This window comes from Diadema antillarum, unplaced genomic scaffold, assembly GCF_040938485.1.
Source record: "Diadema antillarum isolate AM-2024a unplaced genomic scaffold, OU_Dant_1.0 seq00000692_RagTag, whole genome shotgun sequence".
In the NCBI taxonomy this organism is placed as follows: domain Eukaryota; kingdom Metazoa; phylum Echinodermata; class Echinoidea; order Diadematoida; family Diadematidae; genus Diadema; species Diadema antillarum.
In genome coordinates this window covers 1,051,289-1,078,692 of record NW_027271597.1, presented here as the reverse complement: position 1 = coordinate 1,078,692, position 27,404 = coordinate 1,051,289, and the positions used below count along the sequence as shown (strand labels likewise).

General features: G+C 37.7%; 1 protein-coding gene across 2 annotated transcripts in view; it reads left to right on the top strand.

The window, feature by feature from the left end:
* LOC139737390 (tyrosine-protein kinase TXK-like) overlaps nt 1-27,404 on the top strand; it is a 77,976-nt gene that overhangs the window by 11,836 nt on the left and 38,736 nt on the right. For both annotated transcript variants that reach the window (XM_071648065.1, XM_071648066.1), the window contains exons 3-7: nt 11,577-11,678; nt 17,833-17,935; nt 19,024-19,226; nt 22,242-22,331; nt 23,597-23,724. In XM_071648065.1, the coding sequence (XP_071504166.1) occupies nt 11,577-11,678; nt 17,833-17,935; nt 19,024-19,226; nt 22,242-22,331; nt 23,597-23,724 (626 nt within the window). The remainder of the gene's footprint in view (nt 1-11,576; nt 11,679-17,832; nt 17,936-19,023; nt 19,227-22,241; nt 22,332-23,596; nt 23,725-27,404) is intronic.

Here is a 27,404-nt window from a genome sequence, read left to right as displayed (position 1 = left end):
CTTTGACAAAGTAAAGTTCAGTCTTTTTTCGTCTTTGGATAGAGGTCACATTGAAACAGCGATGTTCATAGTATGTAGTTCATACATCTTTGAACAGATTAAATAATTGTATTTGTGACAAATTGCGAGTCTAAAGATTCATTCGTGATCAGATCGAACATCAGTATAGTATGTTCTGAATTCGTACATCCAGTGGGAGATGAAACAATAACAAATTTTAGTTTATATATCCTTGAACAGTCAAAACATTGGTACAGTGGTACAACAATGTTCTGAATTTTATGGAAGGATGAAAAAATAACACAGTACAGTTCTAGTCTTTGCATAGATCCTTGGACAGACAAAACATAGGTACAACGATGCTCTAAGGACTAAGTTCATACATGTACATTCATGGAAAGATGAAACCTGCCTTAGTGGCCACTTGTATAAAGCAGCCACCAGCCGTATGCAATCTCTGAAAATCCCCCCCCCCCCCCCCCCCCGAAAAGCATGATAAAGCCCCAGCCCCTGTGGATATCATTCATGGCTAACAGTTCAGTGATTGTCACTGCTGCATTTGGTTACAGCAATGCACTCATGAAGGGCTTGCTTGCACTGTTATTCTACTGTGCAACAGCTTGATCGGTACCGGCTTAATGCACATTATGCATACAGCACTGTATTTACACACATGTAGGCATGGGTACAGTATTGTATGTACTTTTAAATACACGTGTACACAATAATACAGTATAGGAAATACACACAACATGACTGATGACCTCTCCATTATGACTACCTGTATATAACAGCCACTCTGCCATCTTCCTTGGATGGCCTCTATAGACAAGTTTGACTGTAATTGCTTTATGGAGACCAAAATGTTTCAAATTTCAAGACAGTGTTGGTGTGGAGCGTGAGATGTGGAGCGAATGTAACAATCTTTTTAGTGCAAAAAATCTCAGTTTAGTACCTTCGTCTCGATTGTTTTAGTATTCATTTTTCTCAGCTGTATGTTGTATAAGGTTTGTGACTTTACCCTTACTGTGCTTAATTTCGCAAATTGGCACTCTGGCTTGAGTACTGTCTGTCCCTATTGACACAGATATCTGGAAACCAATTAGCAATGGGTAGAGATTATCTAATCCCCTTAATCCCTATGGTATCACCATGGCCTTCCTGTAGGACTGAGGCACATTTCTACTCCTGAGTGGGATTGCTATTAAATTAAAACTACATACGTCATGTTTGGGTAGATTACCAAATGCTGATGAAAAAGCTTGGCAAATGAAGCTGCAAACAAGTGTCTGATCAATATGGGCACATAGAGGGTTTATGAGGGTATCGTGGTGATGGGTCACATACTCTAGTATTAGATGGTTGAGACAAGATTTATTCCTTTTGAATACTATATTTTCCCCACTCAAGTATACATTATTATTAGTAGATAATGTTTTAATGGTGTCACATGTTAAATGGCTTAACAGATGAACTTCCTTTAGTCCATGTTGTTGGCTTTGGCACAATATCTGTGTCGTGTACACAATATGATGTACATGTGCAGTATGTACATGTTTAGAAGCATTGTGCATGGTACTGTGCTGTGTGCTGATTGTAAACAAAGTTTGCTATGCACTCAACTGACAGTCTGAAACACACCAGCTTTTGACTTTGTATACGTTCGGTTTGTTTTGATCAAATGAATAGCCCAGTATTTCAATTTCAGCTTCGAGGATCTGTACAGTCTGCAATTTGTGCATAGCAATGACAAGGCAAAAACTCTGGTCAGACTTGGCATGTGCATTCAAACATGTATGCTTGCTGCAAATGATTTAGAGGCCCAAATTGGCAGATGATAGTGTGTAAAGGGGAAATATTGTATCATAGCATGCTGTTATTTGAGACAGACTTCTTTTTTTTCAACAACTGGTACACTGTACCTAGGTATTTTGTGCAATGTACATGTATTCACCTCTTCCTCGTGCTATGAACCTCCCTCCCCCATGCTACTATAAAAGTGGACATTTTTCATGGTGTTGAAATTTTTGCACATTTCGCACAACCAGAGACTAGCACGAAAATAAAAGCATGTGAATATTTTTGCGTGCCTTATGTTTCAGTACTTGATGTCTTGATTCTGCGGAATTAAAAACATGCAAAACTCATCTTACCCGGCCAAGCGTTAAAGATTAATCGCACAAAAATATTCACTTTTACAGTAATTGGTGAATAGGCCTCCTCCCAATTATGCCATGCAGCCCTGTACATGTATGTCATACACAACCCTTATTACCAACACCTATGTTTCTGTTTAATGCACCGTAAACACGCCCTTCCCATGTTTCATATGTTACTGCCATAGACTAACAGTTTTCTTTTGAAATATCTAGACATTTCATCATTTTAGAACAATAAAGAATATAAAAATAATACAGGGTGTATAGATAATAATTATGGAACCTGAATTTTTACTTTGTTGTAACAAGAATTTTGTTATAACCCTGTTTGTTATAACAGGAGTGCACTGTGCATAATTATGGATATACACGTATGTGTAGGCCGATAGGTAACTGTAAAAGTGGATATTTTCGCGTGACTAATTTTTTGCGCTTGGCCGGGTCGGAAGAGTTTCGCGTGTTTTTAATTCCGCAGAATCAAGACATCACACACAGGCACATATGGCAAGCGAAAATATTCGCGTGCTTTTATTTTCGCGCTAGTTTCTGGTTGCGCGAAATGCGCCAAAATTTGAACACCGCGAAAATTTCCACTTTTACAGTAAAGCATGTCGCAGAACTGTGTTAAAGGGACTGTACAGTACTGGTTGAGACCTAATTTCAGGTTTCTAACATTTTTAGGTGAGATAATAAGAAATCTCATTCGAAATATGAAAGAGCATGTAATTCTATGAGAAATTCAATGTTTATTTGATAAAAATTGGTTTTGAAATGGCTGAGATATCCAAAAAAGAGCGATTCTAATAAAGTGTGGGACCCACACTTTGTAACGATCGCTTTGTTTTACTTTGTTTTTGGATGTTTCAGTTATTACAAACCCGATTTTCATCAAATAAACTTTGAAATGCTCTTAAAATGGTATGCTCTGTGCTATATCATAAGTGTTTTCTGGTATCTTGCAAAAATTTTGAAGCCCAAATTCTCATCTCAACCAATACTGTACTATCCCTTTAATCTCTTTTACAGACTGATGGGTGGCTTCTGCTTATGAGGGAATCATAATACTTACATTGTATGCACAATTTATTAATTGACATTCCTATGGCATTGCAAAAACTGATATCGTCAATAAATTTCTCCCTGACAGACTCTGTGTATCTTTTGAAAGTGTCAATGTGATACCTTGGTATTTCAGAAGATGCAGGGATGGTTTGCTTTCAATTGTTTTCATTTGAGTTTAAAGATTTGTAAGCAAAATCTTTACTCAGCAATGTTGCATGTCTTCTTTGCAGCATTTTCATTTTAGATTTATACATACATTTTTTTTTCAGGGGGGACACTGAAATTATTGGTGTGGTAATCTTATGTGATTTTGTGATAGTGTGAAACCGAGAATTACTTTGCTGTCATCAAATTTAGTTATCACATGTTGCATTGATAAGTAAATTTCAGTTTTAACTGAAAATCTGAAGAAGGTTTACATTTTGGGAGTATTATTTTTCCAAGCATATTTCATTCATGAACATGACTCTGCCATGTATGATTGTAATGCTTTGCATTCATGAACTAATTCTTCATTCACTTTGTAAAATTAAATTGTGTCTTTGTTTTGTGTTTTTTATTTGCATGGACATGGTAAAGAGAAGCTCTGGCTGAAGCTTGTATTGTGCTAAAGTGAGATGAATGAATGAATGAATGAATGAATGAATGAATGAATGAATGAATGAATGAATGAATGAATGAATGAAAGGATGAATGAATGAATGAATGAATGAATGAATGAATGAATGGATGGTTGGATGGATGATGGAGGGATGGATGGATGGATGAATGAATGAATGAATGAATGAATGAATGAATGAATGAATGAATGAATGAATGAATCTCTGCATCGGAGAATGTTACCTGTGTCCAGATTTCCTGCAAGCTCAGTGGAGATTTGTGAATGCACTGGATAGCTAATATCAAATTGAATTGCTTTATTTGTTCAGGGTGGTCCAGGAGGGGTTCAGTATGTCACTTCAACATGCTCAAATTCTTGTGCACAACATCCTCAAAATTCAGCACGTGTTATGCGACATCCTCAAAAATTGGCAACATGCTCAAAATAAAATGTGCAATCAAACATGTGAAAAACACATGTATGCAAAACTTGGGAAACATCAAAGTACCATTGGTACTCGGAAGATTTGTCTCAAATTGAGAAATCTTTAAAAATCTGCATCTCTGGAGCAAGTTGAAGTGATAGTGCTAAGTTAGTGGTATGAGTATAAAGTACATTGGTGACTTTAGTTTGTTCATGGCGGATCCAGGGATGCCCCCCCCCTTTTTTTTTTGGGGGGGGGGTCCGAATTTGGGTCCGAATTTTACATTTTCATCTCTTTGAAAACTTTTGGTGAAATTTTTATCAAACTTGGCAGGTATCATCACTAGAGTGATAGAAATTTGAACAAATAGTTACCATTCACAACTTGCCCCCCCCCCCATTAAGGACTCTGTACATGCTTGTATGTCTTCTCTGGAACCTTAAAGGACAAGTTTACATTGATATAAGTGTGGATTGAGAAAATGCAGCAATATTAGAACACATCAACGAAAGTTTGAGGAAAGTCGAACAATCCATTCAAAAGTTATGAATATTTGAAATTTTATTGCCACCATGGCTGAATGAGGAGATTTCTTCCGTTAGTGATGTCACATGCTAAGAACAATATAAAGGAAATATAAAGAAAATGTAAAGAGAAAATTTCATTTCTTTGTCAAAGTACACATTTCCTCAACTTGTAACCATTGCCAAAGTACTAATTTAATTAACTATGACATTGGAATGCACCTTCTCGTAGACTGTCTGAACATGCACGTGTACATTACAACTTGCATGTTTCCATGTTACATAAATGATGAACAAAAGACATTGTAGGGAAACAAAGGAACTTGTCAAGTATCCCATGACTGATCTGGAACAATGTGCTTGGAATGATTTCCTGATTTATTGTCATTAAAATGAATATGTTATCAAGTATGTTTGGTTCTGGTGCCAGTGAGTGTGTGGCTTTCAAAAAGCAGGAATTCAAAGTGGTATTAAACGTGACCGTGGGTAGGTGTGTGTACCCTGCAAACGCAGAGTTCAATAGTTTGTGGTTGTTTGGGTGCAACCAAGTTCAACAGAGCGTGCAATTTTCTTTTATACTGTCTCCCCCTCTTATTGAGCCTGCATGGGGAAAAGAGAGGTTTCCTAAAAGTTAAAACATGCCTGAGGTGTGCGTAGGACTGTTCAATACATCAAAATGCTTTGATTGGGCGTTGCCGCCGATGGGACACAATGCCAACAAATGCGTACATTTATTTTGTGGCCATCAAACTCAAGCGAACCATATCGCGAGTGTCGGCTGCTTGGTGCATCGTAGGATGTGATTGTTGTACGATGAGCAGTAGCAGCTATTCCTTAACCAAGTTTGCATCATCTCTGGAAGAGGATACTAATAGAGCTCCAATCTTTCTGCCAAAGGGTCAATTATCACAGCCAGTAAGTAGGAGCAAGCGTACCTCCGACATGTTTGACTCCGACACAGAAAGTTCAGATGAGGGGAGCTTGGGCCCTCGTTTTGCCTCAACACACCCCCAGGAGTTTCAGGATTCCGATATTTATGATACGGCTTATGATTTCTCTGGCTTGGCTGGGCATGCAGATGGTGTGGATGTGTATGACATCAAGGATGTTGAAGTCTCGCGTCAAGATGTGTACCGGCACAAGCCTCATCTTCAATATTCACCGCCAAATTCTAGTCGATCAGACACATCGTACTACAGCGAGGAATACAGGTCATCTTACCCCCGCAGATTTGTCTCGGCAAAAGACTTACCCGAAGCAGACTATGATGTCGCCATCGTGTCAAACAGAGCAGCTGTCCGAAGGCAGAGTGATACGCGAAAAGATTCCGACAGTATTGAAAGATCAGATGCAGAGAGTAACGTCACCCCCTTGCCACTCATGTCATCTGTGACAGGGCAGAAATTTCTGGATGTTGCTCGCTTACCAGATGTAAGAACTGTGAGTGTCTCTTAAATAGGTCCAGGATTTTTTAGTTTTTTTTTAATGAAGTTACAAGCTTGAACATGAAGTTCATAGTCTTTTGCTGTGAATTACCTAAACTGTATGTGGTTATATTTGTACTCCCTTTCTAATTTGTCAGACTTCAGTATGCAGAGAAGTTTGAATTGCATTGTGTAACCGTTACACAGAGAATTTATTTTGATTTCAAGAGGGGAAAAAAAGAAAGTTTGGGCATGAAGTAAATTTCTTTTCATACCGTTTCATCACAATTCATCATGTTGCAAGCCTTGCAGGCCCATATTCACAAAGGTGGTTTAGAATCAGTCTGTAGCTTATGCAAGTTTCTTCTGTGTAAATGTATATGAAGATTGTATACAATATATGCCAACAAACGTCCAATAATGACTGTATTGATTTATTGGGTATGCAAGGTATGCTAGTTTCATGCTTTATTTAGTCCATGAGCTAAATTTAAACCATGGTTTTGATATAAACCACCTTCTTGAATACGGGCCATAGTGTTTTGATGTCTTTAATGTGGCAATAGTGTTATACGAATTTGTCTTGATGTCTTTAATGTGGCATTAGTGCCATAGGAATAAACTGTGCTCCAAACACCTCCACAAGTATTTAACACAGCCTAAATACTTCCCTATTCAGTTCTAAAGCAAACTTCTTCGAGATTTGTCACAACACACAGCCTGTATTGGCCTGATACACTCTGTGCATTACCAATTGCATTGTGGGAAAAAAATCTCAATGAGTTGAAAATACAGCGATGACCAAAACTGGTCCATTGTGACTTGGATGTTTTTTGAGACCCCTGAGAACAATGACCACCCTCAAGAGCTTTCAGAAGTGTGTTATTCTATTTTTTGTATGTCTAAACACTCCATGTTTTGATGAGTTACATGTACAGTATATTGCTGTAATGGCTATTAACAAACCCTCATGATTTTTTTTTCCCATTCCTTGCATACATTATCTGTGAGTCAGCCTTACTTACCAGTTGAGATCCTTTGATAATAGTGTATTAAGTATCTCAAAAGTAATGCATTCTCAGTATGATGTTGTTGTTATTTTTATTGCGCTCTGTGTAATGACACATTGCAGCAGCTTTTATACATGGAATTATTGTGGTATTATTTGTCTGTGCATTACTCATGCTAACTAGCTCCCTTATATAGCATTGTCATTTTCTTTTTCTCTTTTTTTTGTTCATTTCCCCCAAAATAGATCAACTGTCAATAGAATAAGTAGAAAATCTGAAAGCAAGATTTGCTAATCAACTGACATTACTCTCATTTGGTAGTAAAGACAAACCTGTCTATAGCGGCCACCCAAGGGAGATGAAAAGAGTGGTCATTATAGACAGATGGCCACTGTAGGCAGGTTTTCTGATATTTTGTATATTATCACGTTCAAGTACAGGTGTACATCCATGAATTAAGTACTTAATTTAGTTAATGTTCACATGTTTGTGTATTAGTATGCACATGTTGATTAATGGTCCTGTTTACCTTTGAGAACAGTGACTTCAAAAATGTTCAAGATATCACATTTGATGCATATGTGTAGGTCTGTTGTATCACAAAACATCCTACCATATAAAATTTTCGCACTAAAGCCTAAGATATAAGGAGATATCAGTATTTTTCTCATTAAACCATAACTGTAGACGGTTTAATCTGGCAACATTATTATTATAACTATTGTTCACATTTTGTCTATTTAACAATACTTAACATTGATTATAGATATGGATTCAAATTTTTACAGTGGTTGTTTCCATCCCAAACTCACATTTTAGAACTATTTAAAGCACTAATGCTCGGTTTTGGTTTCATCTGCAAATTCAATGGTAAATTGTACCTTTAATTGAACAGTGCCATTATTGGCCGTATTGTACGTTACTGTGCACACTATATAGTGTACTGTAAAACTGGACAGTTTCGTGTGCATTTTCATTTCGCAAATTTCTTGAGAGCCAAGATTTGCAAATTAGAATATTCTTATCTACCCTAATGTATGCATTGAATGCCAGTGGAAATTTGCAAAAATTTCATGATGCGAAGAAGGCTTTTGGCTCCCAATTCTTGAAAATTTCATGCCTCAAATATTTCTTGCTTTACAGCTTGACAAAATAGGCCTTCCAACTATGTGTGAATGGCTGGTAGATGCAGCAGCGGCGATCATTGAACTGATTGCCATGCATGAGCGGCACGGCAGCAAAACAGAAAACTGCGCTGAAGTATTGGATTACTGGTAGTAGCAGCTCCATATAGAGTAAAATATCCCGTTTGCAGCAGTTTAAGCATTGTCAAGGGTTTTTCCAACTTGTAAACAAATCAGGCAAATTATTTTCAACCATTTCATATATCATAGACAAGATTATTCATAAACGCAATTGTTTTCATAAAAGAAATTTACCATTGACCAACGCAGTTTTCATGATTTACCAGGGCAAAACCCGGCACAATTTTTGCCGATAAGGGCGATATGTGACGTAGTATTTCTGCTTGCGGCTGCGATCTTTAGCTGAACGCCTTCACATGTCTCGCGAACATTGCGTAAGCGCCAATTCCCATTGCGAAAGCATGTGAAAATAGCGGGTGCACATGCATTGGCCGCAAACAAGATCGCAATTCTGGCGGTGTTGTTGATGTCTTTCTCGTGTTTTTCTGAATTTTTTCGATGGTAACATCTACTTTCCGAACAAAAATGGTGGCCCACATCGGCTCGCGAAAGTTTTATTTTATGTAAGGATATGTTTTCAAAATCCATGAGCATTGGAAAAACGACAAAAAATCAAGTTTCTTGGACCATTATTTCTTAATTGAAATGTTAAGAAGTACCGAAAATTTTATTTTGGATGTGATATGTTGTCATTTAGGTGAGAAAATTTCACTTTCGTCAGAGATCGTGCCCATTTTATCGGTTGGTTTTTGTTGATTGCTAGTGTGTTAGTATATGTGTAGTGTGCATGTAACAGTGCAATGCAGTGTTTAGCGGTATATTACCGTGTATGTTGTACCTGCCGCGAACGGCTGCACGGCCGCTTACTGACGCAGTTACTCTAAATCTGTAGCTGCTGTATTGATACAGTTGGGTATTTCCACAGTAAAAGAGGGTACATTTCAGAGATGTCGGGTTCAATATTTTCTGTTTTCAACAAACATTACCACCCAATGCAACATGATCTTTTGGTGCACTTTTATGAGAGATGACTTGTCCCAAAATTGCCTCAAACAAGCAATCTATGAGAATTTTTGCCAAAATCAAAATTTTGGGGTGAACTTGTATGCAATGCGGGACCGACATCTATGTACTAACACAAAGGTCAAATTATAAATGTTCATTTGAAAATTTGTTTTTCAACTGAATGGCCTGATATTGATTAGAAAAAATGATAACAGCCCTGAAATTTTATTGGTACATACCATTTTTAGACTTAGTGGTGAAAGTATGTTACGTAGATCGAACAAACTCTTTAATTATTTTGGTGTGTCGGCAGGTCGCCACTATAAGGCAAGTTTAACAGTATAGTTAAATCCCTCAATGAAGATACAGCTTGTTCCTTCATCAGACTTTCAGAAATATTAAAGGGACTGTACAGTAGGGTCCTACTGGTTGAGGTGGGGATTCATGTTTTGAACATTCTTAAGTGAGATAATGAGAAACCTCTTACGAAATATGAAAGAGCATATAATTTTAAGAAGTATTCAATGTTTATTTGATGAAAATTGGTTTTCAAATGGCTGAGATATCCAAAAAAGTGATAATAATAAAAGGCGACATGCCACAGCTTTATTAGGATCTCTTTGTTTCACATTGTTTTTTGATATCTCAGCCATTTCAAAACCGATTTTCATCAAATAAACTTTTGATACCCCTTAGAATTGCATGCTCTTTGGCATCTCATAGAGTGGTTTCTGAATATCTCGCAAAACATTAAAAGCTACACTTTTGTAAATCCTCACCTCGACCAGAACTGTACACACCCTTTAAAATGTGGCTTGTACATGGGAACCAAACACTGGTAGCATTCATATGAGGAAGTAATAAAAGTTGAGCTTTGGTTAATGGTGTTATTCACAATTTCTGGCATGATTTGGACTGAACAATCATTCTTGTATTGCAAAACAGGAAATTCTTATGATGTGCCATTATGATTTTGGTATCCAAATGCCGGCATCAATTGTTTCTAGAGCTTTATGCATCACGTACATCCGTGCGTGCACGCGCACATACGCACATTATGTATTTATGTGTGTATACACATTGTATATTTATTCATTCACATATATGCACAAGTACTTTTATTCCCATGCATATGTTTTCATGGATATTATGTAAATATTTACCTCAGCCAAAGACTTTATACATTTTTGCCAGAGTTGGTTTGTCTGACTGTTTGCAAAATAACTCAAAAAGTTACGAACGGATATGAGTGAAATTTACAGATAAAGTTGAAAATGGCACAAGAAACAGAATGATAAAATTTTGGTAGTGATGTGGATCACCGTCTGGATCCAAGAGTAGTCCTTTAATTTTTTGAAGGAATCTTCATCAATGGCAAATGGGGCCAACGAAGGAGGAAATTCAAACCGGGTATATGTCAGGTACGCATACGCCCACTGAGCATGCATGGGCCTCTAAATGCAGTAGGAGGCTAAGTAGAAACACTAGCACTAGCACTTGTGCTAACTTTTGGTTTCCTTGTTAACAACAGCAACTTTGTAGAATTATGCTACATGTATCATATTTAACTCTCAAATATCATCATTTAATCATGTTATTGTAAAGGAGTAACAGATAAGTATATATATTTTTCACATATGTGTGTAGATACAATTGTGTTATGATTCTTATATGTACATGTTCAAAATGTTGTTGCTAATCAAACTTCAAACTTCAACTTCAAAGGATTCTTTTTCATTAGGAAATATTTTTAGCATATGTGTAGAAATAAGGGTGGAAATAATAAAACTGTAACAGTCCATCTTCAGTCACCATCTAGAGTGCCCCTGCAGCTTTGCTGCCAGGCCTTGTACAATGTACTCAAACCAGTTTTTTCTTTGTGTCCCCTAGCAACATCTTGGATTAATTGTCCCCTCCTTATTCTTCAATTCTAACCCTTGACAATATCATTTTTAATTGATTTGAATACCTACCAATCTAAGTTGTAATGATAACTTTGTCTCGTCATCTTTATTTTCTCTCCATCTCGTCTTCCTTGTCTTGTTTTTGTTATTATGATGATAATGATTATCATTGAAATTCAAGTATTAACTGCCTGATCCGTAAGATGCTGTTTATGATGTCTTATTAATATATGCTTTCTCCTTTTGACCTCTTGACAGAAACGAGGGAAGGTGAAGAACAAGATAGAGCTCTCGTCAATCAGAGTGGTAGAGGCTGTGGCAGATGGCGCTTTCCAGGAGAATTTCAAACATGGCATACAGGTAGGCCTTCATTACGGCCGTTCTCATCAGGAAATATTAGTTACATTCAGATGGTGATCCTTAACTTCAAGGTTTAATAGCTACCTTCAAGAATACAAGCTTATATCCTCAAAGTTAGCTATTAAAGCTTGAAGTTTATTGATAAGGATCACCATCTGAAGATAAGTATTGTGACATTAGAGATCATGTTTGAGTTTTCTATTCATACTGCAAGAAAAGAAAAATTGCAACTTTAGAAATATAAAATCATCCCTAGAAGTCAGGCCCACACTGCTCTTTATTTGCCTAGTGATTGTATTACACTATACTTGACACTAATGGCTTTCAGAGTAATGACGTATTGGCTGTACATGTAAATGGTTCAAAAATTACCAAGAAGCATGGTTTCTGAAACCAATGATCATTAGAAAGAGAAATAATGCAGTAGATTTAAATTTGACATTATGAATTAGTGTTAACATGACAATATTTTCAAGGGATTTTTATCTAAATGAATTCCAGCAGATTGATTAATTGGAAGTATTGATGACAGACACTAAAAACCAATAGGAATATTAAAAAAGAATATCTAATTGAGTTGTCAAACAGCATGTTGAAAATTCATGTTGGGCTTTGATATAGATACATACGTAACAATACCAGAGATAACTGTTTTTCCTTGAGGTTTGGAGAGATACAAGGAAGCATTGATAGCATTTAGCCAAATTTGGAGTAAAATCAATTTTTTGTGGTATAATAAATACTATATAAGGCGAATATTTTGCAGGGTTTTTATTTTCACAAATTTGGTGCTGTTTGTGAATTTAAAAACACGAAAAAATATTAACTCTGATTCCGACATGAGTGTTATGTGCACGCAAGTATTTCTCTATTCAGTACTGTACTCCACAATTGTGAATTTTACTTCTCAGGAAATTGTTGGGAAGTCCCAATTTGCAAAAATTTAGACTCACTAGATATATGGTATATACAGTAATCTATCCTAGGTTGTTTGTTAAAAGGTGTCATTTTTTTGTTTGGATATTGAAAACTGATTGTTCTCGAAACTATACCTCTATCTCCAATGCCATGAGTATTTTCGTGGAAACAGAGCAAAATTGTATCAGGGTCAATCTAGTCGCCACAATCACACTATGTTGCATACAAGGTCCCCCTGGAAAATTTTGCTCACCTGGCGAAGGTTCACAGGGCAGAGTTCTGGTCTATATTCAGAAAGATGTCCTGTTTAGTTTACCGTAACTAGGAAGTTGAGAACAGGATAAACGGTGTTTTATCAATAACATAGTCCCATTGAAGAGCTACCATTAGAAGTGACTGCACTATTCAGGGGGTGATAAAAAGATATCAAAAGCCAGGGAATATCCCTGTCATGTACCCAATTGCAAAACTTTTCGCGATGTCAGGACTATTTTGCGGTCATTCTTTATTCTGATTGTATCAGTGGAGTCTCAAGCATTGTCTCTTTCCTTTAGTATCACCTTTGGCGGGGCTGCACATTAAAGACATAATTTACCATTTGCAGATGAAACCAAAAATCCAGCATTAGTGCTTTAAAATAGTTCTAAAATGTGAGTTAGGGATAGAAACAACCGCTGTAAAAATTTGTATCATTAAATCGATGTTAAGTATTGTGAAATATACAAAATGTGAACAATAGTCATAATAAAAATGTTCCAGATTAAACCATCTGCAGTTACAGTTTATTGAGAAAAATACAGTTATATATCCTTATGTATCAGGCTTTATCGCAAAAATTTTATATGATAGGATGTTTTGTGGTACAACAGACCTACACATATGCGTGAAATGTCACATCTTGAAAATTTTTAAAATCACTGTTCCGAAAGGTAAACAGCACCTTTAACCCATTTTTGCTACTGGTCTGACCTGTCTGTTGGACCAGTAGGTACCCAGTTTTTCCATATTTTACTGATGCATACCTGAGAGAGTTTCTGGTCCGACAGTGATTTTGACTGGTCAGGGACCGTCGGACCAGTACCAATGTGCAGCATTGGCTTGTGTAAAGAAATAGCTCTAAATGTAATATTCACAGGAGCTTGGTAGCTATCTGCAGAAAATATGAAGGCATACAAACTTTGCTTGATGCTTACGTTTGATATTTTGGATGATTTTTTTTAACCTTCTATTCAGCATGGCCTGATAGTCTGATGTTTGATTTGTCTTTGGTCGTGTTCTAGCAGTCTGTATAATATTTTTTTTTTTTTTTTTTTTTTTTGCAGTTTGCTGTAGATATCATGATAGTTTTCAGATTTCATTGATGATTCAGAATATCCTGAAATACTTTGATGGAGAATGTTTGTCTCTCATGCATTAGAATGTGAGATAGTATGCTGGTAAAAAAAAGAAGAAAAAAAGTTGTAAGTTGAAAAAACAGGGAAATGCAGTCAAATGCACCCACGCGTACAGTCTAATCTTAGGATGGCGATGATTTGGCTCAGTCGGTAGCGTGTCTGCCTCCAGATCCAAAGGACCCAGGTTCGATTCCTGGATCTAGCTGAGCAGTGTTGCGTGTTTAATCATGCCGTCCCCTTTTAGTAAGAAGCAAGCCATTCTGTCCCTCAGACAAGACATGAAATTGAGGTCCCGTGTGTGAGAGAGTCACAACTCCTGCACGTAAAGATCCCGCGGTCACACTTTTATCACAGACAGCTCTGTGTGCATAACCAGTGGTCCCGCCTCACATCCAGCTGGACCCCATGGAAGACCAGCTAGTGCAGCTGATTATGGGCTATCCAGCTTCCTTCTCAGGCGGAAAAAAAATGAAACTAGAGAGGGGCCGTCAAAGGCGGCAGACCCACGCCTAAGTACAAAGTGGGGGTAAACATAATGTGCATTCGGTCATCTACCAGAATTCGGCCACTTAATTGCCAGTGTGCTTTATCACCAGCCAGTGAGTTCTACCAAAGATCGTACACTGAAGTGTACGATCTTTGGTTCTACAGTCACATCACACGCAAATCACATAATTACACATACGGTATTAACACTCATTCACGTACAGGAAAGTCCTTAAGTCTCCTCCAAAAATCCATCGAAAATCCCAAATTCCACCGTCAAAAGTGCAGAATCGGAACTTTTCCAAGCGCGCGCGAATGAAGTCCAGTTTTAAGAGTATTGTCTACGCGACGGGTCGCGGAAAAAGCGCTAAAAATCGAGAAATACGCCGTTTTCTTGCGGGATATTTTGATTATAGCAAGCCGAGAGTGTGATGATATCAAAGGTCGTATGAGTGTACGATCTTTGATGGTATCCACAAAAGCAAAAAAGAAAAACAAAATTTACGTACCCCCTAGGCAATTACCCCTATGATTAGTGTCTACGGGAATTATTCAATGCAAGGGTTGAATGCAAATGTCTACTGCACCAGTATTCGGCCACCAACGAGCGCCGCAACGTCCCCGGTGCAATTTTGCACCAACAGTGTAGAGCGCGATGCATTTTCAGCGGCCTTGCACACGCATTGACATTGAGCACGCATATCGTGCAGTGTGACTGCGACCGAGCAAAATGCTCCTCCAACGAAAAAAACAATGTTAATTTGAAAAATCATCAAATATCAAAGGTCGTATGAGTGTACGATCTTTGATGGTATCCACAAAAGCAAAAAAGAAAAACAAAATTTACGTACCCCCTAGGCAATTACCCCTATGATTAGTGTCTACGGGAATTATTCAATGCAAGGGTTGAATGCAAATGTCTACTGCACCAGTATTCGGCCACCAACGAGCGCCGCAACGTCCCCGGTGCAATTTTGCACCAACAGTGTAGAGCGCGATGCATTTTCAGCGGCCTTGCACACGCATTGACATTGAGCACGCATATCGTGCAGTGTGACTGCGACCGAGCAAAATGCTCCTCCAACGAAAAAAACAATCAATGTTAATTTGAAAAATCATCAAAATACGGGCCAGTTTGTGATGACGGAGAACGAACTTTCATAAATCTAGAAGGACATAGTCCCTCAAATAGGCCTAAACGTAAATTTCGGAATTCTTACGAACATTTGAGCAGCGAAGTCGGATCGTTGGGGAGTTTATGTCTTCGTATGGTAGCGGAAAATCGCAAAGTGAGAAACGGGAAATTTTCGGAATGGTCACTATACCATGGGGTCAAAACTTCAAGGTCACACAGAATTTGCAAGGGTCAACCGATTATCACCAAAATCTAATCGATTCTTTCCTGTCATTATCCAAACATTCCCTGAACATTTCGTGCAAATCCGTTTACCCGTTCTCTTGTTATCTTGTACACAAACAAACAAACAAACAAACAAACAAACAAACAAACAAACAAACAAACAAACAAACAAACAAACAAACAAACAAACAAACAAAAAAACAAACAAACAAACAAACAAACAAACAAACAAACATACGGAACCCTTTACATAACCCCCTGCCGATTTTCATCGGCGTGGGTAACAAACAAAACAAACAAACAATCTCCTCTCTAACCTCTTCTGGATTTTCCAACTCACTGCTTTATTGCACGACAAGTGGGTAATGTGAGCAACTGCTGGCAGCCTAGATTCGAGACTAATTCCTTCCATGTTACCGTACCACATAATGATTCTAAGTTCCTTCCTGATAAAACTCCTTCTGTGCATTTCATTAACAGTGGCGGTTGTGTTCATCGCTGTATACAGGATGTATTTTTTACATGAAATAAATGCACCTGTTGGCAACACAGTGGTTGCATAGTTAGATGAATATGAACAATGCAGTACGTAACAAGAGAAGAGAAACAGGTGAAATAATCTTGATTCCAGGTGTATTTCCCTATAAAATCAAAATTAAGAAATTTAAGAAATAAAATATCTGTCCAAATCACACAGTCACCCTGAGAATTATTACAGCTTTTACTACGAAGAAAGTAGAACGGAAATGTTTTAAAGGGGTCGTATAGTTTTGGTTGAGACCTAATTTCAGGTTTCTAACACTTTTTGGTGAGATAATGAGAAACTTCTTATAAAATGTGAAAGAGCATGTAATTCTATGAGGAATTCAACATTTATTTGATGAAAATTGGTTTTGAGATGGCTGAGATATCCAAAAGAGAGCGATTCTAATAAAGTGTGGGACCCACACTTTACTACGATCGCTTTGTTTTACTTTGTTTTTGGATGTTTCAGTCTTTCCAAACCCGATTTTCATCAAATAAACTTTGAATTCCTCTTAAAATGGTATGCTCTGTACTATATCATAAGTGTTTTCTTGGTATCTCGCAAAAAGTTAAAAGCCCAATTCTCATCTCCACCAATACTGTATCATCCCTTTAATGCTTTCCTGTGCTTTTTCTGCCATTTCCCAAAGAAAGTGTTCTGAAATGGAACTAGCCATTACCGGTACTTTACATTTAGATCAGTCAAACTTGGCATTCTTAAAAGCCACTGGAACTGCAGCTCTCAAGAAGATCCTCATCACATTTTTTCTTTTTTTTTCCAAAAAGTTGATGAAGATATAACACCATGCCCCGTGTACTGTCATTCACAATGCCCCGAGAAATGCACTTATAAAGCCCGTTCACACACAAGAGTAAAAGCCGTCTTTGGATCAGGATTTTTTTTTTTAAGTGATTTTATTTGCTACTATTGTACAAGTTTTACTCTTCCCCTTAAAGCCAGCTTGAACATGACTTGGGATCATCACATTGACCACTTTGTAAAGTGACATTTGACTTGTGTAGTGTTCTGTATCATTTGTGTAGGTGTGTGTGTGAGTGTCTGCAGTAATTCCCCTTCTTTCCTTCACTTCTCAAAGGTCTTCCTATTAGACAGTGGTAGTGTTTAACTGTGATTATTTGAAGAAACAATCCAGTTCCTGAGTGGTGTAAGACCATTAAAGTGAAAATATGGTCTCAACATGATATGTTGTTAATGTTTTTGGTTCATGCAATATTTGACACATGAGGAAGAGTCTTTCACATTACCAATATCTATTTTTTCAGCCTTTAACATTTGTGAATATATCTGTAAAAAACTGTTTGGTTGTCAGTTTGGACTGTATGAAAGTGATGCATGTGTGATTGTCACAAGGCCTATGATTGATAGTCACGATTTTAGCCACTTGCGCTGTTGTGTGTAGAGATTACACGCTGAGTTGCATTACCCCTCTCTGATTCATGAATGCTGCAGATTATGTACGGGGAACCGGGTACTTCAGATGGGACATGCACCCTCTACTTCTTCCCACAATCAAAAGAGGCACAGACAGATTGGCTCAAGGATCTGAGGCAATGTAAGTACTGCCGAGTCGTCATGGAGATAGGATGAGAGATGCGTTGGAAGTGAAAAGATTCCTGATGACAGTTGGAGGAATGCCTCAGAGCTATCATTAGAAACTGATATTTTTTTTGGTGATTTAGTCATCATGGCAGTTCTTGTGGTCACTGCAGACAGGGTCTATTGCTTGCCTTTAACAAATTTGGAGTTTCAACACAGTCTATATATCATTGGATGAGAACCACAAGGGCTTTATTACAATTTTTGGGGGTATTGGGTTATTGGTATCATGTTGTAGAGCTCGATCTCCGCTGCACTGTGGCATCAAATGTAAATTATTTTTATTTTGAGTAAAATGATCAAATTTAATTAAAACTGCAAGGGTGCTATTTTACCCTATATTTGGAACAATGCTTATAAATCTACCCACTTTTGATTAAATGAAGTTTTTATTTCATGACAATTTATCGTTTAGTTTTATCTACACGCAAATCTTAGAATGCAGTAATGCCCTTCTGGTTCTCGGGACTGTATGAAGGCAATTCTCATTTCACTTTGTTGAAGGAAACTATCATAGTATTCAAATTCATGAAATTCTTCCATCGAGATGCTTTCATTGCAACTGATTAACAAATTGCCCTGCATCGACGTAAATAAGCACTGAATTGATCAGTGTTTTAGTAGTAGCCATGATAAAAAATCATGGGCGTACCTACTTGAGCGGGACTCGAACCCACAACCTCCTGATCACCGGACAGGCATCATCTCCACCATATATAGTATTGTCTTAGGATAACCTACATACACTGTTTGTGATCTTCACATTATGCCTTTAAAAAAAAAAATCTTTCTGAAACCTGTCATTTGATATAAAATCCTCGAGGCTACCCTAAACACTACATTCAGAGTGATGGATCCTGTAGAGTACCAAAGTAGCAATAGAAGAAAAAGTGTCATAAAGTCCCTTTACTGTGTATTCTGCTAATGATTCCATTTCACTTGGCATCTAAATCGTCCATTTGCTTTAAGTGACATGTGCAAATTATAGTTACTTTTTGGTCTCGACTTGCTTTTTAATCCATCAACAAATCTCGTCATTTTCAGTGTGCTGCAACAACCACAACCTCAATAACCGCTATCATTATGGTATCTGGACGACAAAATGGACGTGCTGCCAGCAGGACCACAAGGGCGCCCCCGGTTGTCAGGACACGTTCAAGCAGCAGAAGCAGCAGCAGCAGCCACAACAGTACCCCCGAAGCCAGAATGGCAAGAAGCAGAGCCAACCACTGCCCCCCATTATAGCTGTGAGTGCAAGCGAGGGCCCACCACGTCACTGCACAAATCCACAGTCATGGTTCACACCATCAGTTATTTTCCATTATTGTGTTTGCATGTTGGATGTATTCAGCACAGGAAATGCGTTTACTGTGTTTGCTGGTGAGGTTCATATACAAATTGTACATACTCCAGCGTACACTCATACACGCACACATACACATGCACACACCGTCACTCATACACAGGTATATACATACTTGCAGTGCAGGGTGTGTGCTGGGCAGCTTGTATGGTCATCAGTTTATCATCAATAATGTCTATAGCATGTATGAATAAGTTTACTGGCAATGTGTTATACGATGCAGTTTGCTTTTTGTAGCCGATCTTCCTTCATTTCCGCCATTCAATTTAATATAGCACGAATTGGCTAAAGATACTCATGTGCATTGCAGTATGTAATGAAAGACATGTTTGACTTCCTGTGAGTTTCCATGAAGGCTTACAGGGACCGTTCCATTTGATTGATAGGCAGATGGATAAATAGATGACTAGATAGATATTTAGACTGATATTTAGACGTAGATATATGGATAGATGTATAGATAGATAGATCATAGATAGATAGATAGATACATACATACATACATATATACATACACACACACATACATAGATACATGCACTCACACATATACATAAATACATAGAGAGAGAGTATCTGTGTAAGAGTAATCATTTGACAGAAAACATTAACTTCACTTTTTTCCCAGCACAGTTGCCAATTCAAATGCCAATGTTCTTATTTGCAGGTCAGTGAAATCGCTTAATACCATAGCGAAATTAAAAGCCAGCAAGGATCTCATGTATCAAAAATGTGTCAACACATCCTAGTATGTGGGAATTTACTTTCTCTTTCTAAAAGAACTGCTTAAACCTTTCATTATAAGTCTGAGACTCAGATTTATGTGACCAATGTCTAGAGTGTTCGTTTTACATTCCATGTGTGACAAATGCATTAGCATTCATAGGTGATGCACATACAGTAGCATATACTGGTACTGCAGATGAGTGGGGGTTAACTTGTTCCATACGGGAATCTGATGGCCTGCATATTAAGTCTATATGATGGGCATTTCAGAAGTCAGTATGGAATGGGTTAAGTGCATGCATGGGCATGAATAGTGGATATCACACATATGGCAGTGTGAACACCCACTCCAAACTTGAAATCACAAATTAGACAGTAACTACAGGCTCTGGTGCTAGCCAGCAGGGGAAAGAGCATGCAAAATGGCACCGCAAATAGTGTAGTTTTGTTTAACAGAAGACATTAAACACTTGGCACAACACTATCATCCAGACCCATGTGATTTTAAGGTCAACCTGTAAGCACTGAAATTTCAATTTCAGGATTATTACTAGTGCTGGTGTTGAGATAGCACCGACACTAGCACTAGCACTGAACTTAAAATAACCCACTTGAAATCTATTTCCCATGAGTGGTTGTATTCAGACCCTCATTTAGAAGGGATTACAATGAGAAAATACATTCTTAAACAATTTAGTGCTATCAGTGATTAAAAATGTTTTGTTAACACAATGTTAGAGCTACTAAAGGTAACAGCGATAAATTACAGCAGGTGCTTATATTTTCTCTGGCTTCCAATACAAATGTCTTCAATAGTGATGACTGCTTTCATTGAAAATTGGAGGGACATAAACATATCCTGCGTGAATCCATCAGGTCAGGAAAATGAATTTCTGTGTCAAAGCAAATTCTTCAAATTGACTGCAATAAGTAGACTGATATCAAACAATCTGAACAGTGGAAGTTACTTGAAATTGGAAAATTACAGGATATTGTGGTTTCACATGTTTTTATGAGATAGTGATCTTGGCCACAACTCCTTCATGTACCGGTGATACCAACTACAGAGGGTACATTGTAGCTAAGGGGATGATGTCATTGCATCACACGTTTCACATGGACGTGAACACAGCCTTCACTAACTTTCTTTTGTTGTTGTTGTTGTTGTTGTTGTTGTTGTTATCTTTGTTGTTGACATGAATTACAAAGAAAGGATAACATCCATGGCATCAGATAGTTAAGAGTTGGTAAAGCCTATCAATAACATTGTAAAAGGGTAGTCTGTTATAGTTGCTAAATTATCAACCAAAAGCCTTTAAAGAAACAATAGATCTTCTCATACAAACATTCAAGAGAGTTCTGAGGTGCTGGCATCATTACTTTATGCAATTTGCAGTTGTGGTTGACTTCACTCAGATAATTGGAAGTCAGCTTTATCATTGAGTAGCAATTTTCTCACTTTACTTGATATCCGTGTATAATGCTAATTTCAACAAAGCAGATTATGATAGATTATCCATAGAATTATATCCCCCTTATATACATATCAAACAAGACTAGCCACCCCTTACTGTATAAGCTGTTACTTTTGTGAGGGTTTAATTTTCACAGATTTTACGAATCGCTGATAGGCCTCCAATTCAACAGCACACGAAAATGTTACCATATGCTAGGGTAATAGTGCATTTACGATAGTCTTGGTGTCAAATCTCGAAAAAAACATCTTGTGAAAATGTCTGTGACCTTCTAATTCGCGAAATATCTGTATGCGAAAATGACAGCTTATACGGTAAGTTTCCTCTGTCTTCCTCTCTCACTCTATCATTCTCTGCCCTTTTGTTCTCTATCAATACAATACCAATGTCACTAGCTTCTTAGAGCTTAGGGCTACTGTAGAAGTGGATATTTTCGCGTTACTAATTTTTCGCGCTTGGCCGGGTAAGAAGAGTTTTGCATGTTTTTAATTCTGTGGAATCAAGACATCGACAACGGGAACACATGCCATGCAAAAATATTCGCGTGCTCTTATTTTCGCGCTAGCTTCTGGTTGCGCGAAATGCGCGAAAATTTCAACACCGCAAAAATTTCCACTTTTACAATATATAGGAATCATTAATTATGTGCTTCTATCATGTTGTGTGTGTGTTTGGTTTTTTTTTTTTGTCGATTACAGCCAAAGTCACCAGCTTCTCAACACAGCCAGCCTTACAGGCTACGCCCCAAGCCACCTGTCCCCACCCCACCTGTTCAAGAGAGACCAAAGGTGAGTAGCCATCTGATGGGTCTGTAGTACAGTGGCAGATTAAAACAGAAGAAATAAAAAGGAAAAATGGGGGGGGGGGGGTGGGCATTTGTGCCCCCTTTAATTTCCTAGAGGCGCCTCCCCTTTACGGAATTCCTGGATCCGCCCCTCTAGTAGTCCCAAGATTGGTATTACTGCCAGATAATGTAAAAGTGGACACTTTTTTGCACATTCCATGCAACATGAAACTTGTGTGAAAAATAAAAGCTTGCGAATGTTTTGCTTGTAACAGTATTATGTAATGTCTTTGACTTCAAGGTACAAGTGTAGGTATATTGTAGGGGTATAACTGCTATGTTGTTTGTAGTTTTCTTCACGTTTGCTGGTCCTATAGTGTGAGTGAATTTGCTTTGGTAATGTAGAATAGGTTCCTTTTACCATAGTACATGTACAGTATGTGCTGTCAAAACCCTTAACTGCTGTTGTACTGATGAGCTGCTTACTCAATTGGCATGACTGTTCATGAAATTTAAGATACTTGAAATTTGTCAGTTCAATTTATTAATTTCCACTTTTACAGTATTGTTTCCTTGTGAACTAGGGCTCCGGTTGGAAACTGCAAATTTGTATTGCTATTAGTTTGAGATGCTATCACCAAAAGGTTGTGTGTGATATGTTTGTTTGATTTTGTTTGTTTGCAAGGACGTCTAGCTTTATCAGGGCAGAAAAAAGAACAAGGGTGACCCTGGGTATTGGAAACCCACTGTCATATTCCCTCAAGTACATGTATGTATTTGTGAAAAGATTTGTCTGCGCGTCAATGGAAGATTGACATGTCTCGTGTATAACACATATATTGTATGTGCACATGTCAATTACAACATTGCTGAAAAGATGGGTGTCCTGATGTGTATTTTTGCATCATCAATGTGAATGAACACTAGTAACACCGGTATACTACTCTTTAAAACTTTTCAAAACTTTTTATGAGTTTATGCAGACAAGGACAGGGAGAGGTTTACATGGGAATTCTGAGAACTTTACTTGTTGAGGACAAACTGATTTTGCTACATGCATTTTCCCTATAGACTCCTGCCCGAGTATATTTGGGTCTAGTCTTGAACGGGTTGAGATTGTTTTAAGCTGGTATTAGGGACTGAAATGCATTTATGTGTTGAAGCAGATTATATGAATATTTGTTTTCCCATAGATAGATTGTAGTTGGCAGCATTATTACAATGTATTTTCATGTAATATTTTCCCTTCATGACTATTGCCCTGCGCAGGTGATACTAATAGCCAAGTATGACTACGACCCAATCGAGAATATTGACATTCCATTGAAGCGAGGCATGGAGTACACATTACTAGACAACTCACGGGAATATTGGTGGAAGGTTCGATGTAAAAATGGGTAAGTCTCTGACACAATGCATTTCATAGAGCAGGTTGAGAGAATTCTTCAGTCCCATCAGTTGAGAACTGTGTGTTGGTTTTTCCTGGCTGCCTGTTCTATATCAATTGATTATGGCAATCACTGACGGCCTATATCAATGGATTATTGCTATCACTGACGATGGACACTGTAAACCTGCTATTAATTGCGCACTTGCAGCAAGAGTTTGTGCACTTGTAGCAATTGTCCTATAGCTAGACGTGCATTCAGAACTTTAATAATGCATCCAGTAATGTAGGCCTACTAAATGCACAGTATGGCTAGCCACGCATCTGTGGCAAGCCAAAAGGAAGTAATCTGCTGCCAATAAATTTGCCATGCATCAATAATTATGGACACATGATAGTCGGAACCCATTTGGCTGTGTCTTGTGGGATAAACGATTCCCCAGTCACCTTTGGCAATATGCACACAATTCCTACTGACGTGCGTAGACCTGTGCATCATTTGTAAATTGACCCTCCATATGCCCCCTCCTAGTTAATTCCATCATGGATTCGGCACCTATAAGGTGTATTGACTCTTAACCCATTGAGGATGGGCTGATTATGCTACAACACACATTGCCCATAGACACCTGCCCAAGTATTCTTGGGACTCATCCTTAACGGGTTAATGGGCATCAATATCAGAAATTGCAGTTACCCACTAGATGAAGTGTTTAGGTCATTTCAGTCGTTTTACTAATATTTGTTTCTCTGTCGCCAACAGCACATGGGGGGGAGGGGGAGTATACCAAGCAAAAAAGTGCTTAGAATAACATGTGGGTAATTAAGAAAAACTGCAGTGTTTTTCATGCTTTGTTGTCTTATTTTCAAAGAAAACACACTGTATGTTCATGATGTTGTAGACTCCCCAGTCCTGTAAGATGATATTGCCTGGAGTGTTGAGTGTCATAGTCTAGCTAACATTACCGTACTGTCTGAGAACATACAAGTATGCTCAAGTAATTATTCAATGCATGACTGTAATGCACTGAACTGTATGAAGTTCAGTGCATTAAAATCTTGATAGAACTAGCTGCACGAGGAGACATGTGTCAGTAAATAAGGCACATGTACAAGATTGTGTGTGCAACAGATCACTATATTCTTATCGTAATGTGGTTTTACCTTTGACATCAGCAAAATTTGACATGACAATGAAGAATGGCTCATCGGTGGATGACTAATGTTGATTGTGGCCACAACGGTTGCTAAGAAACAGTATTAGCACTGGCAGTACCTATGGTACTTGTAGTGTGAGCAGGGTGATAATAGTGAAACAGCAACAATAGTAGTTGTACGGTAGCTCTAACACTAGTAATAGGCAATGCTCATATGTACATTTTTTTTTTTGGGGGGGGGGGTTGGGAATAGAGAGACCGATGCTGGAACCACTGGACTAAGGACAAAAAGAGAGGGTGGCATGGTAGAAGTATAGCAGCATAAAAGTAACAAAGGCAAGGGAACATTTTTCCTGACTTTGTTTTTGTTTGTTTTTTATGCAGCTTTAACTGTGTCATCTAAGGTAACTAGGAGCTAGGTTAAGCATTGAAAGAAAGGCATACAGGAAACTCTTTAATTCCAGTTTGATCTTGAATTTGGCATGCCGTTCAATTAACATTTTGAATCAAGGTGTGCAAGAAATAGGTCTATTTCTGTATATTTCTTCTTTAAGACTTAAAATCATGTCTAGCCAGCCCTAACTGGCAATGCAGAGTTTCTCGTATTGATGTTAAGACCATGACTGTGAATCAATTGCTGCAGTCATTAAATTATCTTAAAATCAAAACATGAACGACTGGACCATAATGATATAAAGTAAAAATATTAACATATTGATATTTTCGCGCTGGCTTCTGTTTGTGCAAAATGCAGAAATTCCAACACCTCAAAAATTTCCACTTTTTTAGCAGTAGATAGTCCTGAAGGAAAAAAAAGAAGTCCAGCGATATTTTTTAGCAGTGTCAATGACCTTCTAGTCTGGTACCACAGTAACTAAACAAGTTTGACAAAGAACCTCTTTTGTGTCCTAATGCCCCCCCCCCCCTCCCCACCCCTTCCTCACATTCAGAAAAAAGCCCCTGCTGTGCAGATTTTAATAGGAATCTGTTCCAACTGTCTTTCGTCTACCACGGAGTCCAGTGCACTTTATGGAAAAGTACATCAATCTTATCTACGTTTTCTTTGATATTTTACAAAAAAGGAACATTTTCAGATTGGTTGATGAAATTCTAAGAGAATATTTCATACAATATTAGCTAGAAATGAATGCATGCAGAAAAATGAGAAAGAGAAGAATGATTACTGGTGACCATGTACAGGCACCGGATTTCCTTTTTAGAAAGCATAACAGAAATGTGTGTCATGTTCTGGTTTCTACCACAAGAGCGCCACTTAGACATCATCTCTCAAATTTCATTTTTGTATTCTAACTCTTTCAGACTTTAATCATCCTTGTAGTTGATATTTTTCCTTCCCTAATGCAGTACCATAATAAAACAGTAGTCTCAGCATAATGAGGTATTAGTCACTTGTCTGCCTGCTTTTAAATGGGTGGAAACTAGGATTTGAATTAATGCTTAACTCACGAATGCAATAACATCTTTTTTTACCTCTTGAGCAACCACTCTACTTTATGAGATCAAATCTGCGCTTACTGATCCCATGCAGTTATTTAAAGTGGAGAGTACTGTACAAGGAACATGATACAAAAAGAGTGGACATGGTTTCATGTGCCTACTGTACAATGTGGGTCTTTTTGAGAGATTTAGAATGGCATTTAATAGCACATTGTACCAATGCACAAAGTCTTCCTGATGAGCATTAGATCGAACAAACACACTCAATATCTGCACTGATTGAGACAAGGAAACAAGCTGTGAAAGCTGCAAAAATTCACATTTCAGTTTCGATTACAAAGACATGTTGAGTAAACATTGAAATCTGACATTAAAACTCATCTTGACCTTGACGTTCAATGCATTTCGTATCCAGTATACAGGTTCTTAGTTATGATATTCTATATCTAATCTTAGCTATACCAGTCTACATTTTGTATGCAGTGGGACCGTGGTCTTTTTATGTCAGCTTGTTTCAGCGTAAGTGAGACGTTTGGAAGATTTGATTTTAAAAAGAATGAGAGTGTGCATACAGTCCATAAACCTCATTTTTTCTATCAATTTCTTGAGTGTGTTGTACAAGACTAACTAAGTTCTAGATAGACCCATTCATGCTTTAATACTCTTATCCTATACTGATAACAATAAAGGACTAGCACAAAGGTGAAGTTTGTACAGCCATTAAAAGTTTTGTTACAGAAACAGAACAACAACAAAAAACAAACAAACCGAAGGTCTACATAAAACAAGAGACAATATTATGATGGGCACCATGAGTTATAGGTCTCATACCTTTGCATTTTTTTTTTTCATATACATGCACATGTTAAAAATTAAGAAAATAAACTTTGCAGTTGTAAAGACCAACAGATAAAACCGTTGAAGTAGGACGGAAATGATGTCACCGAGCAAAGAGAACAGTACACTCAGTGCAAGATGCACAGATTGCAAAACGGCAAGTACACATATGGTAAGAGTTGGTTTTAAAGGCATAATTTACCATTTGCAGATTAAACAAAAACCATAGTGTTTCAAA